The sequence below is a fragment of the Plecotus auritus genome (genome assembly GCF_963455305.1).
Source record: "Plecotus auritus genome assembly, chromosome: 14".
Classification (NCBI taxonomy): Eukaryota; Metazoa; Chordata; class Mammalia; order Chiroptera; family Vespertilionidae; genus Plecotus; species Plecotus auritus.
Window position 1 is genome coordinate 16,590,618 of NC_137780.1, and position 26,419 is coordinate 16,617,036.

General features: G+C 42.4%; 1 protein-coding gene across 3 annotated transcripts in view; it reads left to right on the forward strand.

Annotated features, from left to right (window-relative positions):
* Positions 1–835: 835 nt before the first annotated feature.
* LIN9 (lin-9 DREAM MuvB core complex component) overlaps positions 836–26,419 on the forward strand; it is a gene marked incomplete at its 5' end in the record, with an annotated part of 73,255 nt that continues 47,671 nt past the window's right edge. Inside the window, 6 exons of one of the 3 annotated variants that reach the window (XM_080651138.1) lie at positions 836–914; positions 7,820–7,852; positions 9,579–9,673; positions 11,277–11,381; positions 21,520–21,653; positions 23,062–23,187. In XM_080651138.1, the coding sequence (XP_080507264.1) occupies positions 836–914; positions 7,820–7,852; positions 9,579–9,673; positions 11,277–11,381; positions 21,520–21,653; positions 23,062–23,187 (572 nt within the window). Of the gene's footprint in view, positions 915–2,894; positions 3,009–7,819; positions 7,853–9,578; positions 9,674–10,595; positions 10,647–11,276; positions 11,382–21,519; positions 21,654–23,061; positions 23,188–26,419 lie in introns of those variants that run through there. The other 2 variants (XM_080651139.1, XM_080651140.1) reach the window with 2 other exon arrangements.

Below are 26,419 nucleotides of genomic sequence, written 5' to 3' on the forward strand. Positions count from 1 at the left end.
ACCTGGCTGGGTCCTCGCCGGCGCCCACCCCGTGTGGTCGGGGTTCCTGGGCCCCGCGCGGCGACGGACAGTCCGAGTCCTCCCCGCGGGACCTCCGCACCGGCCCGGCCCCCCCGGCTCCGCAAGCGCTTCCCGCGCCCCGGCGCGAGTGGACGCCAGGCTGAGCGAGGCGGCCCGGAGCTGCCCCTCGCCTGCGGAGCCGCGACCTGTCCAGGTCTCTCTTCCAGGCGCGGGTCCACACTGGGAAGCGGGTGTCCCGACCGGAACCCCGAGTCCTGGACGGACCCGCGGCGGGCTGCGGCCTGAGCCCTCCCCCGCCTTTCCGGAGAAAGGGGGGCGGCGACGCCGGAGGAGCGTGGGTTTGGGGACCCGTGGAAACGGACTCCGAGCTGCTTTCCCTCGGGTGCCGCCCCGGCTCCAGGGGCTCCCCGCCGCCGGCCCACAGGTGCCGCCCCGCCCCGCGCCCCCTCCCACCGGCGCTCCCTTCCCCTCGGAGCATACAGCCCGCAGCTCCCGCAGCTGCAGCGCCGGCCGCGAACGGCGCGCCGGGAGCGAGCCCGGGGCGGGGGCAGGGGGGCGGCGGGACTCAAGAGCTCGCGCGGCGACCCCCGCGCTCCAGCTCCCGCGGCGCGGCCTCCCCTCCGGCCGGGCCGGGCGCAGGGGCAAGGCTGCTCCACCCGCGGCGCCCCCTCCGCAGCGGCGGGGCCCGGCCCTCAGCGCCCTCGGCCGGCGCGGCGGGAGCGGGGAGCGGGGAGCGGCGGGCGGCGGACGGCGGGCGGCGGCGCTGCGGCCGCGCTCGCATTCGAACCTCCCTCGCAGCAGCCTCCGCCCCACAATGCACCGCGGCGGGCAGCCTTTGAAAAAGCGGCGCGGCTCGTTCAAGATGGCGGAGCTCGACCAGTTGCCGGACGAGAGTGAGTAGCACCGCAGAGCACCCCCTCCTCCCGCCGGCCGCCTGCCCGCGGGCGGCCCCGGCCGCGACGGGCGCCCGTGCCCTCCGCCCGGCAGGTGGGCGGCCCCCAGCCCCGCCGCGGTTCCCCGTCCTCCCCCCGGCGGCCGCCGCGTCGCCGCCTTTGTTATGGTGTCTGTGTGTGGGTTTCTGGGGTTGCGGGAACGCCAGGGCCGGAAACCGAGAGCCCGGGGCCCAGCCCGTGCGGGGCGGAGGCGGGGGCTGTCAGGCTCGGGGGCGGGCCGAGGCGGGAAGGGGGCCCCTGGCCGGGGACTGTCCTCCCGTCAGCCCCTCGCCCGGCGCGGAGGGACGCGGCGGGTTATGTAACTCGCTGTCCCGGGCGGAGGGCTCGGCGGAGGGGTCCCAGCCCCCGCGCCGCCGCCGCCGCCGCCGAGCGCCTGTCGCATCCTGCCCCCAGGCCCTGCGGTCCCCGCCGCCGCACCCGGTGTCCACCGGGAAGTGTTTCCGTGTCAGAGGCTGGCCTCCCCGGGACCACAGGTGGCCGCCCTCCCCCGGGGCGCCAGGGCCCGGCGGCCCCTCCCCGCGGCCCGTCCCGCCGGCTGCTCTGGGCGACGGCGGCTTCAGAGTCGCGGGGACCTTTCCCCACGGACGTGACCCGCGCGCGGGGGCGCTTCCCGACCCCACCCGCCTCACGGCGCCCACCTGCCCGGACCTGCGCGCTCGCTCGCGTCGAGCAAGTAAACAAGGCGAACCCCCGCGCGCTGTGGACTCGGTGGTGCGTGTAATGCGCGTGTTGTGTGCAGCGTGGGAAGGGCAACCGCCTCAGGTCATCACTAGGAGGTCCTGCCCCACTCACTGCCCCGTTATGGGCTCTGTCAGTCCTGAGAGTTGGCAGGAAAGGGCCAGTCACTGCTAGGTCTTACCTGTGCCGGAGGCAGGTGCCACTGAGGACGAGAGCCACGCTGCTTCCGTGTGATGTGCGCTCACCTGCTCCCAGGTTAAAGGTCGGTGCCGGGCGTGTGCTCGGACCCGGGCTGAGCCGCAGGACGGACATGTTTCCCGTGGCCAGGGCGGCTGTGGAGCCCTTCAGACGTGGCTGGAGTGACAGGAGCTGAATTTTCAATTTTATGTAATTTTCGTTCTGTTGAATTTCAGATAGTCACACGTGGCTAGCGGCCACTGGGCCGGGCAGGGCGCAGCTGTGGGCACCCAGGAGCTTTACGGCGTGGCCAGCACGGTTGATGGTGATGTAGGACGTTCCCCAGTGCCGAGGGGCCCACGAGCGCCGTGGGCTGTCATCTGAGGTCCTCGCCATCTTGGCCGTAAAGATTCTTTATCACCTCTTAGAAGTGGCAACCACGAGAGCCGTTATCTTGGTTACTGTAGTCATTCTGTTAAAATGAGAGGTGTTTTAAGTGGTTTCCTTACAACTGTCATTGGAATATTTGCGCCTCAGCGGTGTTACTTCACTTGTTACTTTGTGACATCGCGGGCCACGGGGTGGGGTGGGGCGGGCGTGTGTGTGGTAGATCTTGTTTAGCCAGCCCACAGCTTCCGGAAAGCAGGGATTGCCTTACCTGGCTTGTCACTCTAACTTAAATTCACATGCTTGTCACAAATCAGTCCACAGAAATACTTCATTTAAATGGAGTTGAATGTAGGGAAAGAGGCATTATTAGTAAAATGAGCTGAAACTTGAGAAGGGACACAGGGAATAGTGATAGGTCCCTTTGCCAGTTTTAGTCAAGGGTACTAGCTAATAAACTAGCCAGTAGCCGGTCTAGCATCATCAATGCCAAAAGCAAACCAGCTGCTGGGTGCATTTGCTCATTTAACCCTCATTTCAGTTGCGGTAAGTACTCTTCCTCGTTTGATTTTATGTTTGAGGAAACTGAGGCTATCTGCAGCCCAGGTCTTCCCTTGGGAGCTCCTGTTCTTGATATCTCTTGCCTGTTTCACATCTCCTCTTAGATGCCTGAGGCCCCTCAAACTTCACGGGTTCAAGATCCACCTCATAATCCCATCCCAGGAGAGAGACCCTTCCAGAGGTTCCTGTCTTAATGAATGGCTTCACTATGCGTTCAGCTGAAACCTAGAGGTTATATTTGGAACTTCCCCCTTTTTTACTTTCCCTATTTAAGCCTTTACTAAGTCTTGTAACTTTTGCCTTAAAAAAAATTCTGTCTACTTCTCACCACACCCCCGTCCACGCTGTCAGCATTCATTCCTTGCACTAATGATTTCAGCCTCTCAAAATCTTCAGACCCACCCCTGCCATCCCACCTCAACCTGCACACATTAGAGTGACGGAATAGATAGGTATATGCCACCCTGCTGCCTAAAACACCTCCATGATCTGCCCCCCCTCCCCCTTGCCCCCCCCCCCCCCCCCGGCTTTATTTGATAGCACTGTCCTCTCGTTCTGATCTTCTTCATTCCCTACACTCACCAGGCAGGGCCTTTGCGCCTGCTCTTCCCTCCACTTGGCATGCTCTTCCTTCCCGTCACTTCCGGGTCACTGCTGCTTACCCTTTAGGTCCCTTTTTACGTGTCTTCAGATGCTTTTCCTCTCCTCCCTGACAAAGATGACATCTTCTTATCCAATCTTTTCATACCGCTATGTCACTTCTGAGTGGCAGCTGTCACAGTTGCAGCTTTACATCGGTCAGTGTGGTGGTTAACTCTGGTTAGAAGTTGCACTAGAGAAGGTGCCATTACAGTTTGCTTCATTCCAGTCCCATGCATAGCACCTGGCTGGCTTCTCTGACTTTTTTCATACCATGCCCCTTGCTAGCTACTCCTCTAACTTGGCCTCCCTCCCTCCCTCCCTCCCTCCCTTGAATATGCTAGACTTTCTACCTCAGGTTGTTTTTTTTTTTTACCTGCTGTTCTACCAAACTCTGGTTTGACTTCCTGCTCTCGCATGATTGGTCCCTTTCAGATCTTCCCTCCTCCGAGAACCCTTCCCTGACTGCCCTGTGTAAAGTCACTCCCCACACTCAGCTCACCTCCTTGGTTTCCTTTATAACAACTGCCCAAATGTGATTATCATTCTGTGTGGTGGCCTACTGTGTGTCTCCTCCCACTGTGTGCTTGCCTACTGTGTGTGCAGGCTCCCGAGAGCAGAAGCGTTGCTTATCTTTTCCTTCCTGGAACCCAGCCCTTAGAATAGTGCTGTCACTCAGCGAGTATTTGTTGAATGAATGAATGAACATATCCAGTTAGAGCAGGATTCTAACTTAAATTCACATGCCTGTAAAACCTATGTTCTTAACCTAATAGTTGTGTGTTTTTTTATTGACAAAAGTCATACTAACAGCATGATAGAAGAATTGGCCATGTACTATGGGCATTGTTCTCTAAATACTTTTCCGTGTATTAACTCGTGTAATCCCCATTTTACAAATGATGAATCAGCTGCACAGAGAGCTTAAGTGACTTGCTTAAGGCAACAGAGCAAGAATGTGGAAGAGCCACGATTCAAATACAGCTAGTCTCAATCTGCTCTCAGCCACTCTGCAACGCTTTTTCTCAAAAAAGGTAAAAGGTGAAAGGAGATAGGTCAGAACCCCCAGATAGAGTTCCTGCCTTCATGGAGCTGGAATGGCTATCCTTGCTGCTCACACCTCTCCTTCAGATCTCTGCTCAAATACCATCTTTAGAGAAGCTAATCATGAGCATTTTATAGAAAAATAGTCTTCCCTCCTCGCCCACTCCACATTCCCTGTTCATGTCGTCCTGCATTATTTGGCTCAGGTGGTGTTTGCCTCCCCTCACTAGAATGTAAATTCTGTGAGAGCCGGGGCTCCAGCTGCTTTTCATGCTGTCCTGCCCCGTGTTCCTATAAGCAGGGACGGGTGCAGCTGGCAGTCCATACATACTCCCAAATGAGTGCAAGACCACTTCTTGTTCTCAAATGAGCCGTATTTCTCATGGTAGCCACGCTGCGTGGGTGTGTCCTGCCCACCACCACTGTTTCTGTTGTGTTGTGTTGTTTGAGGTTTCTTAGCAAGACTTGACAGCATTTCTCCCCAACTTCTCCCCCACAGCTTCACTGCCTTTGGTCATTAAACTTCAATTTGCCACACAGAAGCTGTGAAGTTGTCCTGTTAACCATTCTCCACATCTGGGCAAGAGGGTAGAGTGAAAGCAACAGTGGCTTTGATGTTATGGGTTGTCTATTCTACTGCCCAGTGGAGGAAAAGTCAGTTGAGGTTTAAGGATCTGAGATGCATCAAAATGTTTCATAGCCAGAACGGCAATACTGTATCTGTTGCTTCTCAGTTAAGGTCTGTTTGTTTATGAGTCGTAACTCACTGCTACTTTTGTTAAACACCGAGAATCTTTCTTCACTGATTTCTGTACTAAGTTCATGTTCTTTCTTTATCCCCTGAGATTATCTTTTATTTATCAGTGTTTATATGTGTAGTGGCTCCTTAAAGATGTTTACACACATTTTGAACATGCCATTTAAAAAATTGTCCTTTCTCAATGCAAATCACTGACCACATTTCAAATGACTTCACTGCTGTCTGACTTAGATTGTAGTCTTACAAATATAAATGGATGTCATAGTAACTGAGATGAGAAAGTAGCTGGTTATGAAATAAAACAAAATTGAAAACTAGGAATGATGAATAATTTGACTAGTAAAAGAAAATAATAGGGGTTCTAAACAGAAGATTTGTTCATCTATAATTCTATGAATAACTTCAGTTTGGAGCATAGAAAGGGTGTTTTTCCCTCTGTTAATTTCTTTTTATAATTGATGTAACATTGTATTGTTTTAGGTGTACAACATAATGATTTGATATATATAAATGTATGTGTGTATATATATACACATATATATACTAGAGGCCCGGTGCACAAAATTTGTGCAGGGGGCTTGGCCCCGCCGCTGCTGCGGTAGCCCCCTTCTCTGCCTCGGCCTCAGCCCCGCTGCGGCAACTTCGTCCAGAAGGACATCCGATCTAATTAGCATATTACGCTTTTATTATTATAGATATACTAGAGGCCCGGTGCACGAAATTTGTGCATGGGAGGGTGGTGCCCTCAGCCCAGCCTGCACCCTCTCCAATCCAGGACCCCTTGGGGGATGTCTGACTGCCGGTTTAGGCCCGATCCCTGGGATCGGGCCTAAACCGGCAGTCGGACATCGCTCTCAATCCTGGACCGCTGGCTCCTAATTGCTCACCTGTCTGCCTGCCTGGTCACCCCTTACTGCCCCCTTGCCAGCCTGGTTGCCCCCAACTGCCCCCCTCTGCTGGCCTGGTTGCTCCTAACTGTCCCCCCCCACCAGCCTGGCCACCTCTTACTCCCCTCCCCACCGGCCTAGTTGCCCCAGTGCTGGCCTGGTCGCCCCTAACTGTCCCCCCCGATGGCCTGGTTTTCCCCAACTGCCCCCCCTGCTGGCCTGGTCACCCCCAACTGACCCCCCCTGCCGGCTTGATCGCCCCTCACAGCCCCCCTGCCAGCCTGGTCGCCCCATGCAGCCTGCTGTTCAGTCGTTTGGTTGTCCCTCACTAACCCCCCTGCTAGCCTGGTCGTAGGTAGCCATCTTGTAAGGGCTTGAGGGTCAATTTGCATATTACCTCTTTATTATATAGAGCAAAAGTTATTACCACAGTAAGTCTTGCTAACACCCATTTATACCCATTGTTACAAGTTTTTTCCTTGTGATGAGAACTTTTAAGATCTGTTCTAGCAACTTTCAGATACAGAACATAGTATTGTTAACTATAGTCACCATGCTGTACATCACATCCCCAGGATGTGTTTGTCTTATAACTGGAAGTCTGTACTTTTCACCTATTTCCCCCATCCTGGCAGCCATCAGTCTCTTCTCTGTACCTGTGTGAGTTTGTTGGTTTGTTTGATGCCACATATAAGTGACAGAGATCACCCTTCATTATTTTTCAGATGACTTAGACTTCTTTGCAGCTCACACGTTCAATTCAGAGATTTTCAATTTAGTGCTCTCCCTTTTTCATAAAAATCCTATCCTTTATTCACACCAGAAGCTCACTGTTTCTCAGTGAGCCTGTGGTTACCTGCACCAGAATCCCCTAGTGCAGTAGTCGGCAAACTGCGGCTCGCGAGCCACATGCGGCTCTTTGACCCCTTGAGTGTGGCTCTTCCACAAAATACCACGGCCTGGGCAAGTCTATTTTGAAGAAGTGGCATTAGAAGAAGTTTAAGTTTAAAAAATTTGGCTCTCAAAAGAAATTTCAATCGTTGTACTGTTGATGTTTGGCTCTGTTGACTAATGAGTTTGCTGACCACTGCCCTAGCGACCTTTATTATCGCACAGGCTCTTTGTGTTGGAGGAGCGTCCTGATTATTCTAATACTCACTAAAGTTTGTGTTAGCCAGTGAACCCTCCACCTCTAAGCTAGTCCCCCTTGCCTTTCCTGAACCCCTTTGCAGCCTGGATCTTGAAGTGCGGCACATCCCAGCATTCTGCATGTCCAAGGGACTTGCTGCCTGCTGCGACAGTGCCGGGGTCATTTTGGTTTTTCCCACTGTATTGCCACTCTGATCTTTGCCTCAGTAAATGTCAGTTCCCTTCTCTTTTCCTTCTCCAACACCAGCACACTTCTAGATGAAGATGCAAAATAGTGTCTGTCCTTAAGTCGTCTTCATTCCCCTCTTTCTACATATTCTCCCTAGGAAAGGTCTCCACTTCTCACAACTTCTGTAAGACTCCCAGATGTCTCTCTCCAGTTCTTCCTTACCTTCTGAGTTCAGGTCTATAGCTTGAATTGTCTACTAGTTATTTCTAATTGCACACCCACCATCACTTCAAACTCAACATCGCTAAAACTAAATGGATTGCTTTTACCCCCAAATCAAGTTCTTTTTCTCTCACTTTGATTATGAAATAATAGTGATTTGTTTTAATTGCAGGCTCTTCAGCAAAAGCCCTTGTCAGTTTAAAAGGTAAGGGTCCCACCATGATTCTGTAGGTATGGCATAAGCTAGAGGTTTAATTCATTGAATGAATGTGGGTTAGTGTTTCTCTCTTCTAAGTTATGATTCATTATAGCTTTTCAATACTGGTTTCCACTGTTGACAATTTTACATTCATATGCCGTTATAAATTGGTCCTTGGATGTTAGAAATTACTAAGAATTTTTTTCCCCCTAGAATTATTGATTAAAGAACTTTCTTATTAGATTTAAAACATTTATTTTTTAAACATTCATTAAACAATTATGCTAAGCTGTATTTTTTAAAAATATATTTTATGGATTTTTTACAGAGGAAGGGAGAGGGAGAGAGAGTTAGAAACATTGTTGAGAGAGAAACATCAAGCAGCTGCCTCCTGCACACCCCCTACCGGGAATGTGCCTGCAACCAAGGTACATGCCCTTGACCGGAATCAAACCTGGGACCCTTGAGTCCACAGGCCGATGCTCTGTCCACTGAGCCAAACCGGTTAGGGTGCTAAGCTGTATTTTCGCATAATAGCTTATTTTTTAAGAATCTTGCCTTTAAGTAATAATGCAAATCTTTTAAAAATAAAAGAACAATTATAATTTCCTTTTCTGAGAAAAAAAGATAATGTTCCTTGGTCTTGCTATTTTTTTCTGTAAGTAGTACATTAGACCAACCTTCTTAATATAGCTCATTTTGAAATTTTACCTTTTGAACAAGATTCTACTAGGTAAGTACATTTGTAACTAAGCTAGATATTCTAAGGTTCATCAGTCCTTTTAATTTTTAAAACTACTGTGTTGTGCTTTGAATTGGTGATTTACCAAATTAAATCTGGCTTGAGAACACTTACCTTCCAGAGTTACCCTAATTTATTTGCCTACCAAGATCAACCCCATCCTACCTTTTTTCTTTTGTACTTATTAAAAAAGTATTTCATTATTATAAAATACTTAGTACTTAATAAAAGTGTTTCATATTCTTCCTCAATATTAAAATCACTTTTCTTTAAAAAATACATGTATCCATACACACACACACACACACACACGATAAAGTTTCTTATAGAAAAAAATTAGAAAATGCTGATGAGCAGCTGGAAGGAAATGAAGCTAACTGCATTTGGTATATCCATCCCAGGGTTCTGTGTTTCTCTCTGTATAAAGATATCCTTTTTATAAAAGTTAAACTCATCCTTCTTTTCATAGTATGTCTAGTCAGCCACTTGATTGAATCTCTCTGGTTGCATACAACTCAAGAATTAAGGAAAACAGAAACACCACACATTTCCTTTTTTGAATATCAAGGTTCATATATTGAAGTAGAAAACATTTAGAAATATGCTCTAAATTCAAGGTTAGAAGAAGTTTTTTTCTTTGCCTGCTTTCGATTAGATTGCATTTATGAGATAGTTCTTGGAAAATTAGAGTAGAGGGATTACTAAAAACCAAGAAGAAAGAAACCACACATATTTTAATAAGAAAATTTAATATTTTCAAGATGCATTGCCTTGCCAAGTTACTTAGAGTTTGACAAAAAAAAAACCAAAACACAACAAAAACACAGATGAGACCTTTCATTTGTAATAAACTAAAGTTATGATCAGTGTATTTTTTTTTCATCTTGGTAAATATTTCAGTTATATTGCTATTATTAAAAAGGCAATGTTCATAGTATGAAATCCTTTGAACTAAACTTAAATCTTATTAGTAATAATTATTTATTACAGAGGGAAGCTTATCTAACACATGGAATGAAAAGTTCAGTTCTTTACAAAAAACACCTGTTTGGAAAGGCAGGAATACAGGCTCTGCTGTGGAAATGGTAAGGAATTAGTTTTTAGAATATGATAGCTAAATTGTTTGTATTATTGTCATGTGCAAGTTCTTACAGCACAGTAAAAATTTTCCAAGGTTTCCCCCCACCTTTAAGCATTTGAGGTTTGGTGTTTTTTTTTAATTCATTGATTTGAGAGAAAGAGAGAAACATCAATTTGTTGTTCCACTAATTTATGCATTCATTAGTTGCTTCCTGTATGTGCCCTAACTGGGGCGGAGGGTGGGGGGGACCGAACCCACAACCTTAGCATATCAGGAAGGCACTCTAACCAACTGAACTACCCCACTAGGGCAAGCATTTGAGTCTTTCAGTGCCATTGAGCAGTATATGATCATATGTAAGTAAATAACCTGTAGTCGGTGATAACCTGGTCATTATGAAGCATTTGTTAAATAGGCAAAAACAAACAAACTCCAACTACCCAAACTCGTGCTTTTGTTAGCTAGTAAACTGTGCATGGCTCCGGTCCCTACAAAAAGGTACATAGGTAAGTGGTAAAAGAGTAACATCTTGTGTAGGGCAAGGCTGCGCTTAGGGGTGGCAAGTAGAGGTGAGCATGTAGTTGGCATGACTCATGGTTTGGAGGACCTCTGCTCCTCCCCTGCCTAGGAGGCTTTAGGGGTCAGTCCTGAAACCAGCCTGGAGCTGGGACACACAGCAGTGGTCACACTACCTGGACAGGTGACCACAGTGAGTGTGCAGGGCTTCCTACACTCCCGTCCGGTCTGTCACCATCATTCTCTTCCTCCTCTTGGGAGGAAGCAGGGGAGAAGGGCTTCCAGTCAAGGGCTATGGAGTGTTGAGACTCTCAGTGGATTTAATTTCAAGATCCTAACCTCTAACCTTGACCCGATTGGATGCTGCCCATATGTTGCTAGCTCTCTGTACCTCCCTCCCTTCTAAATAGGCATGAAGCTCTGTCTTGAATAGTGGAAGAAGGATTTGAAAAAGGATGCAGGTACTATGGGATATTATTTCTGTTCTTTTAATGAGACCTCTGAACCTAGAATGGACTGTAAAATTTTTCATATTATACACCCTTAAATATATGATGTACTTTGGGCACTTCAGTTTTTTTTTAGTTCTACAGGCATTTATCAGGTATCTGTTATAGGTATCTCATATTTTTATCTATAAATGGAAATTCAGTTGACAATTTTTGATCTCAGATCTAGTGTATTATATACATTTAGATTTACCCTCTAGAGTGGCCTAGTAACTGCCCTAGCCCAGCCCTATGCAGCAGCATATGTGATACACCTGGCTGGCGTTAACCCAGACACCAACAGAATAAGAACTGGAATTTCCAGAACTTATTTTCCGGTTTTCATTCAGAGCTGCTAGTGCACTAATGAGATTTGGGGTCTAACTTAATCATCAGCTAGGTGTTTGATTTGTAAACATTTCACATAAATATGTATCTCACTACTGTCTAAATCTGAGATCATTTGTACTTCGTATTACCTATAACTTATCCTTCTGTGCTGATAATCTGGAGTTAGCTGTACTTTCCAATATAGAATTATATTTTGGGACAGAAATGGGAAGTGTTGAGTCTTTTCATGAAATAAAATAATTTATATCATAGCCTTTCAGAAATTCAAAGCGAAGTCGATTCTTTTCTGATGAAGATGACAGACAAATAAATACAAGATCACCTAAAAGAAACCAGAGGGTTGCAATGGTTCCACAGGTATGTGTGTGCTAAAATTTCGTTTCATGTGATAGGAAGTGAGCAATTGCTCAGTGTAATAAGTTTATATTTATAGTACATTTTGAGTAACAAGTTCTTTTCTTTAAATCAGTGCTCCAACTCAACTATTGTAGTTACCTAGAAAATGCCATTATTTTATTGATGGACTTGAAACCAGAGTAGAAAGCCAGTCCTCAGTCTTACAAATACACACTTTCTTATAAGAATGGAGATAGTGGACATTAAGCAAATGGGTTTGGCAATATGGAATCAGTTTGGAATTTGGCATGGAGATGAGAGAGAATTTTACTTTATCACTGAGGGAAGCATGTTGAAGAAAGACTTCCTTTATCCAAAAGAGGAACATATATACCATGAAATAATATCTCCTTTTCACTTTGGCATTTTTTATTTGTATTTTTTAAATTATTATTATTTTTTAAATATACTTTTTTTTTCAAATTTTTATTAAGGTATTATATGTGTACATATCTTACCATTGCCCCCCCCCCACCCCACTCCCATACATGCCCTCACCCCCCAATGTTTTGCATCCGTTGGTTACTCTTATATGCATGCATACAAGTCCTTCAGTTGATCTCTTATTTCCCCCACCTCTCCCTAACCTTACCGCTGTAATTTGACAGTCTGTTTGATGCTTTACTGCCTCTGTAACTATCTTTTTGTTCATCAGTTTATAATGTTTTTCATTATCCCCAAATGAGTGGGATCATGTGGTATTTTTCTTTCATTGACTGGCTTATTTCACTTAGCATAATGTTCTCTAATTCCATCCAAGTGCCTACAAATGGTAGTAATTCCTTCTTTTTTATGGCAGCATAGTATTCCATTGTGTAGATGTACCATAGTTTTCTGATCCAGTCATCTGCTGACGGGCACCTAGGCTGTTTCCACATCTTAGCTATTGTAAATTGTGCTGCTATGAACATAGGGGTGCATATATCCTTTCTGATTGGTGTTTCTGGTTTCTTAGGATATATTCCTAGGAGTGGGATTACTGGGTCAAATGGGAGTTCCATTTTCAGTTTTTTGAGGAAACTCCATACTGTTCTCCACAGTGGCTGCACCAGTCTGCATTCCCTAAATATAATTTTATTGATTTCAGAGAGGAAGGGAGAGGGAGAGAGAGAGAGAAACATCAATGATGAGAGAGAAGCATTGATCAGCTGTCTCCTGCAGGCCCCCTCTCCACTGGGAAACGAGCCCACAACCCGGGCATGTGCCCTTGACTGGAATCGAACCTGGGACCTTACAGTCCACAGGCCGATGCTTTATCCACTGAGCCAGACTGGCTAGGTCTGGCATCTTTTAAAAAGTCATGGTGGACATGTAAGAATCAAAGCAATGAATGAAAATTGGGTAAGGAAATATTAACTTCAAGAATAATGTGGCCCAAGCCGGTTTGGCTCAGCGGATAGAGTGTCAGCCTACGGACTGAAGGGTCCCAGGATCGATTCCAGTCAAGAGCACATGTCCAGTTGTGGGCTTGAACCCCAATAGGGGGCATGTAGGAGGCAGCCAATCAATGATTCTCTCTCATCATTGATGTTTCTATCTCTCTTTCCCTCTTTCTTCCTCTCTGAAATCAATAAAAATATATTTAAAAAAAAGAATAACGTGATTTTTCCCCCTATCAAATTTTTAATTTTTGAAAGTCATTCCCTACTTCCCTGTCATTTTTGTTTGTTTGTTTTGTTAATCCTTACCCAAGGATATTTTGCCATTGATTTTAGATAGAGTGGAAGGAATGGAGGGAAGGAGAATGGGAGGAGGAGGAGGGGAGGGAAGGAGGAAGGGAGGGGGGGGAGAGGGGAGAGAGAGAGAGAGAGAGAGAGAGAGAGAGAGAGAGAGAGAGAGAGAGAGAGGGAGGGAGGGAGGGAGGAACATCAATGTGAGAGAGACATATCAATTGGTTGCCTCCTGCACGAGCCCCTACAGGGTGGGTATCAAACCTGCCACCCAGTTATGTGCCCATGACTGGGAATCGAACCACTGAACGAACACCACCGGCCAGGGCTCATTTCCCCCCAAAAGGGTTAAAGGCTTTTCAGAATGGTGGGTCATAGTAAAGGTGATTCTTCTCAGCCAGGGATTGGCATCAAAGGAATTAAAGGAGTGAACAGCAATATGCCCTACCACACACATAAAACAGCCTACATTCCTTTATGATAATCTCAAACAGTAAAAATGTTTATGTTCTGTAAAAGGAACAAAAAGGTATTTTGAAAAATGTTTAATGACAATAACAAATGTACATAAGCATCTAAAATTCAGTTTAAAAAACGGAAATAATACTAAATGTGCATAGTTTGACTCAGTAGATGTTGGATACAAGGTTGAATGAATATAAGAAATAGTTAAATAACTTTTCCTTGTATTGACTTTAGGAGAGGTGTGCTATTAGGATAATTTGAATAACAACTCTCTAAATGTGGATTGTTTTAAAACTTCTGTTTTTCCTGTAGCTATTTCTTAGGAAAATTTCCAAGCATTCAGAAAACGTGAGTCTTTGTGACTATAAAGCCATCCTGCTCAACTCATCCACTGCCTTCCTCCCAGGCACATCGTTCCTTCTAGGACGACCTTACAGAGGCCTTTGTGCCTCTGAGCATGAGACTTCTGCATCTGTCGTTTCTAGCCTTAACATGCCTAGTTCTTTCAAGTTTTATTTACATGACATGACTTGTTCCTTTATCCTCCTCTAAATTCTTGTATTCTGTCTCTGTGTTGTTGTTTTTTGTTGTTGTTGTTGTTAATCCTTATTTGAGGATAGTTTTTCCATTGATTTTTGAGAGAGTGGAAGGGAGAAGGGAGGAGAAGAGACAGAGAAGAAAACATTGATGTGAGAGAGCCACATCAAGTGGTTGCCTCCCACACACCCCCCAACCAGAGCGGGGAACAGGCAACCTAGGGACCTGCCCTTGACCAGAGAGCCCTCGACCCTTGGGTTCTCTGACTGACACTAACCACTGAGCACACTGGCTGGGGCATATCCCTTGATTTGTTTTTTAAGTTTGCCTTTATTATTGAGAGTATTACAGGTGCCCCCCATTGCCCCTCTCCTCCCACTCCTACCCCTCCCCAGCATGTGTGTTATGTTGATTCGATCTTTAGCAGTCCTGATGAGATAGGTTACTATATCATCTCCCATTTTTCAGATGAGAAAACATACACTGAAGTATCTTGCTCAGGGCCACAAGCTAGGAAGTGAAGGCTGCTACTAAAGTGGCAGACATCCTGTCTCCAGAGCCCTGCTTTTTTATGTTTCAGCAGTTTTATTGAGATAGAATTCCCATATCATACCACTCACCTATTTAAAGTGACACGCAATGGTTTTAATATAGGCACAATTGAGCAAGCATCACGGCCAGTTTTAGAATGTTTTCATCACACCAAAGAACCCTGTACCCTGCACAGTCACTTCACTTTCCATGTGTTGAATAAAACGTGTAATTGCTACAACAAGGGTATTAACATTGAAGCTTTATTTATTTATTTATTTTTTATTATTATTTTTTTAAAATATATTTTATTGATTTTTTACAGAGAGGAAGAGAGAGGGATAGAGAGTTAGAAACATCGATGAGAAAGAAACATCGATCAGCTGCCTCCTGCACACCCCCTACTGGGGATGTGCCCGCAACCAAGGCACATGCCCTTCACCGGAATCGAACCCGGGACCCTCCAGTCCGCAGGCCGACGCTCTATCCACTGAGCCAAACCGGTTTCGGCTAACATTGAAGCTTTAGAAGATAGTGCCAAAAAAGTCAATTCATAAAAGTTGGAATAATTTTTATTGCCACTAATAGTTTGAATATATTTTCCTATACTCAACAAGGGATCTTTAATACAGTTTTACTATATCCAGTGAGCCATTTAAAAATCTGGGTCAGTAACTCAAAGGAAAGAAAAATAACACTTTTTCTGATAATAATAATTTATAGTAAATTGGTTATTATTTATGCTTAACAACTCCTAACATATATAGATAGAAACATCAGTGATGAGAGAGAATCATTGATTGGCTGCCTCCTGCACACTTCCTACTGGGGATTGAACTTGCAACCTGGGCATGTGCCCTGACTGGGAATCGAACTGGTGACCTCTGGGTGGATGCTCAGCTGCTGAGCCATACCCGGCTGGGCGGGCATTTTCTTACTAGTTTGTAAGAATTTTGTATATATTAAGAATGTTAGCCTTTGGGCTGCTTATATTGGCTGTACTTTTCTTCAGAGTTTGTAGGATTTTTTTTTTTTTTAGTTTTTTTTTTTTTCACTTTGTTTCTGTATTTTTCACCATGCAGGATTGAATAAAAATTTTAAAAGTCAGATATAACTATCTTTCCTTTTTATGATTTGCTGAGTTTATGCTCAGAAAGACCTTCCCTAGTATAAAATTTATAGTTCTAGAATTCTCTCAAATTTCTGTTTTTAATCTTCATAGTTGAAAGTATTACATATGTCCCTCTTTTCCCCCTTTGACCCATTCTAGCCCACCCCCACTTCTCATATTTCTTATATAATTTTATTTTTTAAATGTTTAAATATTCGGTCCATCTGGAATTTATTTTGGAGTAAGGAATGGGGTAAGACTGCAACCTGATTTTTCCCAGAGGACCACTTGTCCTGGTCACATTTCCTGAGTAACCCGTCATTTACACATTGGGTTAGTGTGCTGCCTGCAACACGAGGCAGACTTCTGTATGTATTTGGGATTATTTCTAGGCTTTCTCTGTGTCTCCTGTCTCTGTGTGCTAGTATCAAATTGTTTTAATATTGCTTTATATTTTCGTTAAATGTCTACAAGGCATTATTGCTTATTCTGTTTTTAGATTTTCCTAAATATTCTTGTACATTTTTTTCCATGTAAACTTTAGATTCAACCCGACTAGGAAAAACATCTTGATCGAAGTTTTGTTGGTATTACACTAATATTATAAATTTATGGGGTTTGACATATGTTACATTGAGACTGCCTATCCACGAACTGGTTGTAGTTCCACCTATTTAAAAACCATAATGTCCCTAGTTTTAGAATGTTTTAGCAGACTTCAAATTTTTTTTCCATGACAATCTTGCACATTTCTTAAGTGTATTCCCAGGTATTTAATACTTTTGTTCTTGTCGTTTTTGCTGTCATAAATAGGATATTTCTTCTGTTTTATTATCTAACCAGTTCTTATTTATATATTGAAAAGATAGTGACTTTTTAAAGATATTTTTATATCAAGTTGTATTCACCCACATTATTAAATTATCTTATTATTTTTAACAGTTATAGTTAATATTCTTGAGTTTTCTGGGTCAGTCATATTATCTACAAATAATGGTAGTTTTATCTTCTCTTGACAATTTTCTTATCTAATTGGCTAATTCCATCAAAACAAAGTTAAAAAGTGGTGACAGTCAACATCTTTGACATATTTCTCACTTTAATGAGAATGCTTTTAATATTTAAATACTGAATACTGACTGACCTTTGTATTGGAATGGAGAGAAATGTGTTGTATAGGTTAAGAAAGTACCTGTTTTTATTATCTTGGTCAGTCTAGGTAAAGGTTTGTCAATTTTTTCTTTAATTCTCACTTGAGGATATGCTTTCATTGATTTCAAGAGAGAGTGTGGCAAAGAGGGAGGGAGAGAGACAGAGAGAGAAAGGGAAACATCGATGCATAGCAACCTGACCTGGATATGTGCCCTGACTGGGAATGGAACCTGTGACCCTTTGGTGCACGGGTCAATGCTCCAACCAACCAAGCCACACTGGCCAGGGCTGTCAATCCATTTTATTTTATTGATTTGAGAGAGAGAAACATGGATTTGTTGTTCCACTTATTTATGCATTCATTGGTTGCTTCTTAGTATGTGCCCTGACGGGGGATCGTACTCTCAATCTTGGTGTAGGAGAATGCTCTGACCAGCTGAGCTACCTAGCCAGGATAGGTTTGTCAATTTTGTTGATCTTTTTAAAGAACTTTTGATTTCATCAAATTTTTTTTCTATTGTTTTTCTGTTTTTTATTTCATTTATTTCTGTTCTAATCTTGATTATTTTTTTTCTTCTGCTTGGTTTGGGTATTATTTGTTCTTTTCTAGTTTCTTGAAGTGGAAAGGTAGGTTGTATATTTGAGATCTTTCTTCTTTTCTAATATAGGCATTTACCCTATAGATTTTCCTCCAAGCATTACTTTAGGTGTTTCATTTAACTTTTAGCTTATTGTGTTTTTTCAGTCGTTTCCTCTATTTCTATTCTATTAAGAACTATTTTAATGGATATTGAATTTTGTCAATGTCTTTAGCATCAGTGAAAGTGATCATAAGAGTTTTATTGATTTATTAATAATGGCAAGTTATATTAACAGTTTTTTAATACTGGACTCTCCTTGCATTTTGTTTTGCGTGTTTATTTATAATCATTGCATTTTTGACATAAATTTCAGTTGGTTGTGCTGTATTCTTTTGATGTTCTGATGGTGTTTATCTGGTAACATTCTTTTAAGCTTTTTAAAAATTGAGATATAATGATGTAAATATTATATTACTTTCAGGAGTACAATATAATGATTGATATTTGTATATATTGCAAAATCATTGCCACAATAAGTCTGGTTAACATTTGTCACCACAGTAACAAATATTTTTTCTTATTTTGAGACCTTTTAAAATCTCTTAGCAACTTTTAAATATGCAATACTGTATTAACTATAGTCATCATACTTTGTATCCCATCCCTATGACTTACTAATTTTGTAATTGGAAGTTTCTACCTTTTGACCTATTTGGCCCATTTCCCACCTCCTACCTGTGGCAACCAATCTGTTCTCTGTATCTGTGAATATGGACTTGTTTTTCTTTGTTCGGTTTAGATTATACATATAAGTGAGATCATATGGTATTTGTCTTTCTCTGTCTAATATATTTCACTTAACATAATACTCTCAAGGTCCATCCATGTTGCCGCAAATAGCAAGAGTTCGTTCTTTTTTATAGCTGAATAATATTTATGTGTGTGTGTGTGTGTGTGTGTGTGTGTGTGTATGTATCTGTGTATCACATTTTCTTTATTCTTTTATCCATTGTTGGACACTTAGGTTGCTTCCTTGTCTTGGCTATTGTAAATAATACTACAGTGAACATGGGGTATATCTTTTCTTTTTATTATTACATTTATTGGGGTGACATTGGTTAATGAAAAGAGGGGGTATATATCTTTTCAAGTAGTGTTTCATTTTCATCTGATAAATGGCCAGCAATGGAATTACTAGATCATATGGTAGTTCTGTTATTATTTGAGGAACCTCCATACTATTTTCCATAGTGGCTGCACCAATTTACGTTCCCACCAATGGTACACAATGATTCCCTTTTCTCCATGTCCTCACCAACACTTGTTATTTCTTTAACAATAACCGTTCTAACAGGTATAAGGTGAGATTTCATTGTGCTTTATTTTACATATATATTTTTATTGATTTCAGAGAGGAAGGGAGAGAGAGATAGAAATATCAATGATGAGAGAGAATCATCGATTGGCTGCCTCCTGCGCACCCCCTACTGCGGATAGAACCCGCAAGCTGGGCATGTGCCCTTGACTGGAATCGAACCAGGGACCCTTCAGTCCGAAGGCCGACGCTCTATCCACTGAGCCAAACGGGCTGGGCTCATTGTGCTTTTGGTTTGTATTTCCCTGATGGTTAGTGATGTGGAGCATCTTTTCGGGCACCTGTCAGCCATCCGTACGTCTTTGGAAAAATGTCTATGTAGATCCTGTGCTCATTTTTTAAAAAAATATATACTTTATTGATTTTTTTACAGAGAGGAAGGGAGAGGGCTAGAGAGTTAGAAACATCGATGAGAGAGAAACATTGATCAGCTGCCTCCTGCACACTCCCTACTGGGGATGTGCCTGCAACCAAGGTACATGCCCTTGCCCACAATCGAATCTGAGACCCTTGAGTCCACAGGCAGACACTCTATCCACTGAGTCAAACCTGTTATGGCCTGTGCCCATTTTTTAGTTGATTGCTAATTTTTTTGCTGTTGAGTTTTAGAAGTTCTTTTTTTTAAATTTATATATGCTTTTATTGGTTTCAGAGAGTAAGGGAGAGGGAAAGAGGTAGAAACAATGATGAGAGAGAATCGTTGATCGGTGGCCTCCTGCACACATCCTACTGGGGATGGAGCCTGCAACCTGGGCATGTGCCCTGACTGGGAATTGAATCATGACCTGGTTCATGGGACTACGCTCAACCAACTGAGCCACACTGGCTGGGCTCAATGCCTTTGCTTTTGATGTCAAACCCAAAAAGTCATCACTTAGACCAGTGGTCGGCAAACTCATTAGTCAACAGAGCGGCAAACCGCGGCTTGTGAGCCGCGGTTTGCTGACCACTGACTTAGACCAATGTCAAGGAGCTTGTTGCCTATGTTTTCTTCTAGAAAGAATTTCAAGTTTTACATTCAGCTTTTAAATACATTTTGAGTTAGTTTTATGTGTGCATAAGATAGTAATTCAGTTTCATTCTTTTGCATGTATTTTTCCAGTTTTCCAACACCGTTTTTGGAAGAGACTGTCCTTTCCCCATTAAATATTCTTGGCTCCTTTGAATTAATTTAGCATATGTATGCGTTTATATCTGGGCTTTTCTCCATTCCATTGATCTATGTGTCTGTATTTTTTTGCCAGTAGCATACTGTTTTGATTATTGTAGCTTTGTAATATAGTTTGAAATCAGGGGGCATGATGCCTCCAGCTTTGTTCTTCTTTCTCAAGATTGCTTTGGGGATTTGTGGTCTTTGTGGTTCCATACAAATTTTAGGATTGCTTGTTCTACTTCTGTGAAAAATGCTATTGGAATTTTTTTTAAAATATATATTTTATTGCCCTAACCGGTTTGGCTCAGTGGATAGAACGTCGGCCTGCGGACTGAAGGGTCCCCGGTTCGATTCTGGTCAGGGGCATGTACCTTGGTTGCGGGCACATCCCCAGTGGGGGGTGTGCAAGAGGCAGCTGATCGATGTTTCTAACTCTCTATCCCTCTCCCTTCCTCTCTGTAAAAAATCAATAAAATATATTTTTAAAAAATACATATATTTTATTGATTTTTTTTTTACAGAGAGGAAGGGAGAGGGATAGAAAGTTAGAAACATCGATGAGAGAGAAATATCGATCAGCTGCCTCCTGCACACCTCCTACCGGGGATGTGCCCGCAACCAAGGTACATGCCCTTCACTGGAATCGAACCTGGGACCTTTCAGTCCACAGGCCGACGCTCTATCCACTGAGCCAAACCGGTTAGGGCGCTATCGGAATTTTAATAGGTATTGTATTGAATCGCTAGATTGTTTGGGTAATATGGACATTTTAATAATACAGGGTGGGACAAAAGTAGGTTTACAGTTGTGTGTACATGAAACAATTCTTCGTATGTGAAACAGTTTATTCTTGTATTATTTATTAATTATTGTATTATTTTCCATACGAACAACTGTAAATCTACTTTTGCCCCGCTCTGTATTAATTTTTGCAGCCCATGAACACAGAATATCTTTCCAAGCATTTTTAAATTTCACAGAAATAAGTGATGTTTTCTGAGGTTTACTTTTATTATACGTGGGCAGATTTCATTATTTATGTACATTGTCTTTATTTTTTTCTTCTTCAGTGATTTGAAACAATTTAATAGCATTGGAGCCCTGGTTTAATAAGAATTCACTGGAAACCATCTGGGCCTCGTGCTTGCTTGTATGTTTTCTCTGTGACTCTCAAGAGCGGCAAAGTTCTCTTACTGGTCTTTTCTGGCCCGAGAACTCTAGAACTATTTCTCACAAGCGTCTTTTTCCTGCTTGCCTTAATTGAAATTGTACTGTAGTGCAAACATGTTGGGGACCCATAGTTCACCTACTTTGTCAGAATGTTATGAAACCAGAGGCTTTAATTAACTTTGTTAGAATTCATTAGAATGCTTATTAAATAATAACAAAAATTTCATGTTGGATATTGTTGAGTCTTTTTGAGTACTTAACTACAATTTACCTTTTTACAAATGTATTCAATGTTATAGATGCTCATTTTTACTTAATGGAAATGTAATTGATCTCTGTTTCTTTATTGTATAGAAATTTACAGCAACAATGTCAACACCAGATAAGAAAGCCTCACAAAAGATTGGTTTTCGATTACGTAACCTACTCAAGCTTCCCAAAGCACATAAATGGTGCATATACGAGTGGTTCTACTCAAATATAGATAAGTGAGTATCATGAATTAGATCATGAATATTACTGGAACCAAAAATTTAAGTTTTTCAAATGTTATAAGCTATAACCTTTCCTGTAGGTCCATTTTGATCCTATTTTGTCCTAAATTCCTTTTTCTATTCTTTATTCTGCTTTGATTTGTTTCCATTTCTCATAGTTTTCTTCCCCTTTTTCTCTTTTGAGGAAGAAGTTATTATACATTTTAGTGTAAAATAAAATGAAAGTATAATTTTTATATTATAATTTATAAAGACTGACAGAACCATTTGCAATGAATGGGACTTGTTTAATAAATCCTCAGATTTTAAGTGCTAGTATAATAGTAGAGAAATAGTTGATTCAATAAGATTTTTAGACATACAGTCTTTCTTATTTGGCAGTACTTAGGCACTTTAGTTACACATAAATGTTTAAATAAAACGTTAAGAAATGTGGGTGAAATCTATTCAGTAACAGTGTTTACTGATGATTTCTCATCCATCACATTCTATTCCCTGCCGGTCACTGGTGGTGCTTTGCTGGCTACTTACCTTTACTTCTACTTTCCAAGCCAGTTGCCTACTCTGCATCCGGTGAATCTCATGAATGTTCATATTTAAGCCCAAGACCTTTGTTAAAAATATATATTTTTATTGATTTTTAGAGAGAGAGGAAGGAAGAAGGTGAGAGAAAAAGAAACATTGATGTGAGGAGAACCATCAGTTAGCTGCCTCCTGCATGCCACCTACTGGGGATCAGGCCCGCAACCCAGGCATGTGCCCAGACTGGGAATCGAACTAGCAACCTTTTGGTGCACAGGACAACATTCATCCAACTGAGCCACACCGGCCAGGGCCCAAGACCTCTGCGTACCATTGCTGGTTCTTGATTGCCCAAACCCAAGAATAGAATTATTTTTGTCCACAGATTTTCCATAGGTATATAAGCAGGCTCTGAGGGTGTCGGAGTGTGATCTGAGTTCTTGAATTCCATTCTAACTTTCTGGAGTGCTCCAGTTTTCTAAAACTGGTTTATTCTCAAAGAAGACTCCTTGGTGATGGTGTTACTTTTGGGACAGACACTTTGTAGCTAACATTGCTTATTCTCGCCAGGTGCAATGCCAGAGCCAGGATAGCCCCGAGGATATTCTCCTGTAGGACATTTAACAACATCAGTGTCTCCTGGGCCTCTGAACACAGGCCGTAGTTCCCGAGTAACTCTTACACATTATTTGTTCCACAAAAGCCAAGAATTTAATGTAGTTTTAGTCCTTTCAATGTGTATCTGATGTGTATATATTTTGTGTAAAAGTTTGCATTTTGTGATTAGTTTGATGTTGAAAATTGAAATGCATATTTAAATTTTTGTCTCTTAAGTAACACATTGTGTATTAACCATTAAAATACCATTTCTATTTTGTAGACCGCTCTTTGAAGGTGATAATGATTTCTGTGTATGTCTAAAGGAATCTTTTCCTAATTTGAAAACAAGAAAGTTAACAAGAGTAGAATGGGGAAAAATCAGACGGCTTATGGGAAAACCACGGAGGTAATAATGTTTTGTTTAAAGTAAAATCAATATGTTGGGAGTGTCATTACTGCATTGATTTAGGTTTACAACAAAATTGAGGGGAAGGTGTAGAGATTTCCCATATACCCCCTTGCCTCCACACAGGCATAGCCTTCACAGTGATCAACATCCTCCAACACAGGTGTACATGTCTGACAACTGATGAACCTACATCAACACGTCGTAACCGTCCAAAGTCCATAGTTTACATTAGGGTTCATTCTTGGTGGTGTACATTCTGTGGGTTTTGAGGAATATATAAGGACATACACCCACCATTATCATCATACAGAGTAGAGTCACTGCCCTAAAAATCCTCTGCTGCACCTGTCCGTCCCTCCCCTCCATCCAACTCCTGGCAGCCACTGACCTTTTTTTTTAGTTGAATATATTATTTTATTTCTGTCCTCATAGTTCTGTTGCAAAATTTGAAATTGTTTTGGACTATTAGTTTTTTTTCTCTTTTTTTATTGTTTAAAATATTACATATATTAGTACATATATCTCCTTTTTTTTCCCCCCATTGACCTACCCCATTGACCTTCCCCCAGCCTCCCCTACCCCCTGTTGCATGCCCTCATCCCACCCCCCTGGTGTCTTGTGTCCATTGGTGTGCGTATATGCATGCATACAAGTCCTTTGGTTGATGTCTTTCCCCCCATCCCCAACACTCCCCAGCCTTCCCGCTGTAATCTGACAGTCTGTTCGGTGCTTTACTGCCTCTGTATCTATCTTTTTATTCATCAGGTTATAATGTTCTTTATTTTCCATAAGTGAGTGAGATCATGTGGTATTTTTCTTTCATTGCCTGGCTTATTTCACTTAACATAATGCTCTCCAGGTCCATCCATGCTGCTGCAAATGGTAAGAATTCCTTCTTTTTTATAGCAGGGTAGGATTCCTTTGTGTAGATGTACCATAGTTTCCTAATCCACTCATCTGCTGATGGGCAGTTAGGCTGTTTCCAAATCTTAGCTATGGTGAATTGTGCTGCTATGAACATAGGGGTTCATATATCCTTTCTAATTGGTGTTTCTAGTTGCTTAGGATATATTCTTAGAAGTGGGATTACTGGGTCAAATGGGAGTTACATTTTTAGCTTTTTGAGGAAACTCCATACTGTTCTCCACAGTGGCTGCATCAGTCTGCATTCCCACCAGCAGCGCACGAGGGTTCCTTTTTCTCCGCATCCTCGCCAGCACTTGTCAATTGTTGACTTGTTGATAATAGCCATTCTGACAGGTGTGAGATGGTACTGCATTGTTGTTTTGATTTGCATCTCTCTGATGATTGGTGACTTTGAGCAGGTTTTCATATGTCTCTTGGCCTTCCTTCTGTCTTCTTTCAAAAAGTGTCTATTTAGATCAGTTGCCCATTTTTTGATTGGGTTGTTTATCTTCTTTTTGTTAAGCTGCATGAGTTCCCTGTAAATGTTGGAGATTAAACCCTTATTGTTGATATCATTGGCAAATATGGTCGCCCATGCAGTGGGCTTTCTTGTTGTTTTATTGATGGTTTCCTTTGCTGTGCAAAAGCTTTTTATTTTGATGTAGTCCCATTTGTTTATTTTCTCTTTAGTTTCCATTGCCCTAGGAGCAGTATCAGTGAAGAAATTGCTTTGGCATATGTCAGAGATTTTTCTGGCAGTGGATTCCTCTAGTATTTTTATGGTTTCCTGTCGTATGTTTAAGTCCTTGATCCATTTTGAGTTTATTTTTGTGTATGGTGTAAGTTGGTGGTCTAGATTCATTTTTTTGCATGTATCTGTCCAATTTTCCCAGCACCATTTATTGAAGAGACTGTCTTGACTCCATTGTATGTTCATGCCTCCTTTGTCAAATATTAATTGAGCATAGTGATTTGGGTAGATTTCTGGGTTCTCTATTCTATTCCATTGGTCTATATGTATGTTCTTGTGCCAGTACCAGGCTGTTATGAGAACAGTGGCTTTGTAGTACTGTTTGAAATCTGGTATTGGGATCCCACCTACTTTGTTCTTCTTTCTCAGGATTGCTGTGGCTATTCGGGGTCTTTTTTTTTATTCCAGATGAATTTTTGGAGAGCTCTTTCTAGGTCTGTGAAATATGCTGTTGGTATTTTAATGGGGAGTGCATTGAATCTATAGATTGCTTTGGGTAGTATGAACATTTTAATGATGTTGATTTTACCAATCCATGAACATGGTATGTTCTTCCATCTGTTTATGTCTTCCTCTATCTTGTTTTTAGTGTCCTGTAGTTTTCCGCGTATAGGTCTTTTACCTCCTTAGTTAAGTTCAGTCCTAGGTATCTTAATTTTTTTGGTGCAGTGGTAAATGGAATTGCTTTTTTCGTCTTCCTATAAGTTCACTATTGGTGTATAGAAATGCCATAGATTTCTTGGCGTTAATTTTGTATCCTGCTATGTTAATGAATTCATTTATTAAGTTTATTAGTTTTTTGATGGAGTCTTTCGGGTTTTTTATGTACAATATCATGGCATCTGCAAATAAGGACAGCTTTACTTTTTCTTTTCCAATTTGGATGCCTTTTATTTCTTCTTCTTGTCTAATTGCAATGGCTTATACTTCCAGTACTGTGTCGAACAGGAGTGGTGAGAGTGGGCATCCCTGTCTTGTTCCTGTTCTTAGGGGAAATGGTTTTAGTTTTTGCCCATTGAGTATGATGTTAGCTGTGGGTTTATCATATATGGCTTTTATTATGTTGAGGTATGATCCTTCTATTCCCACCTTGCTGAGAGTTTTTATCAAGAAAGGGTGTTGGATTTTGTCCAATGCTTTTTCTGCATCAATTGATATGACTGTGATTTTTATCTCTCAATTTGTTTATGTGATGTATCACGTTTATTCATTTGTGGATATTGTACCATCCTTGCATTCCTGGGATAAATCCTACTTGGTCATGGTGTATGATCTTTCAGATGTACTGCTGGATCCCGTTTGCTAGAATTTTGTTGAGGATTTTGGCATCTATGTTCATGAGGGATATTGGCCTGTAATTCTCTTTCATTGTGTTGTCTTTATCTGGTTTTGGTATTAGGGTGATGCTGGCTTCATTGAATGAACTTGGAAGTGTTCCTTCCACTTGAATTTTTTGGAATAGTTTGAGGAGGATAGGTTTTAGTTCTTCCTTGAATGTTTGGTAAAACTCCCTGTGAAGCCGACTGGCCCCGGGCTTTTGTTTGCCGGAAGCTTTTTGATGACTGCTTCAAT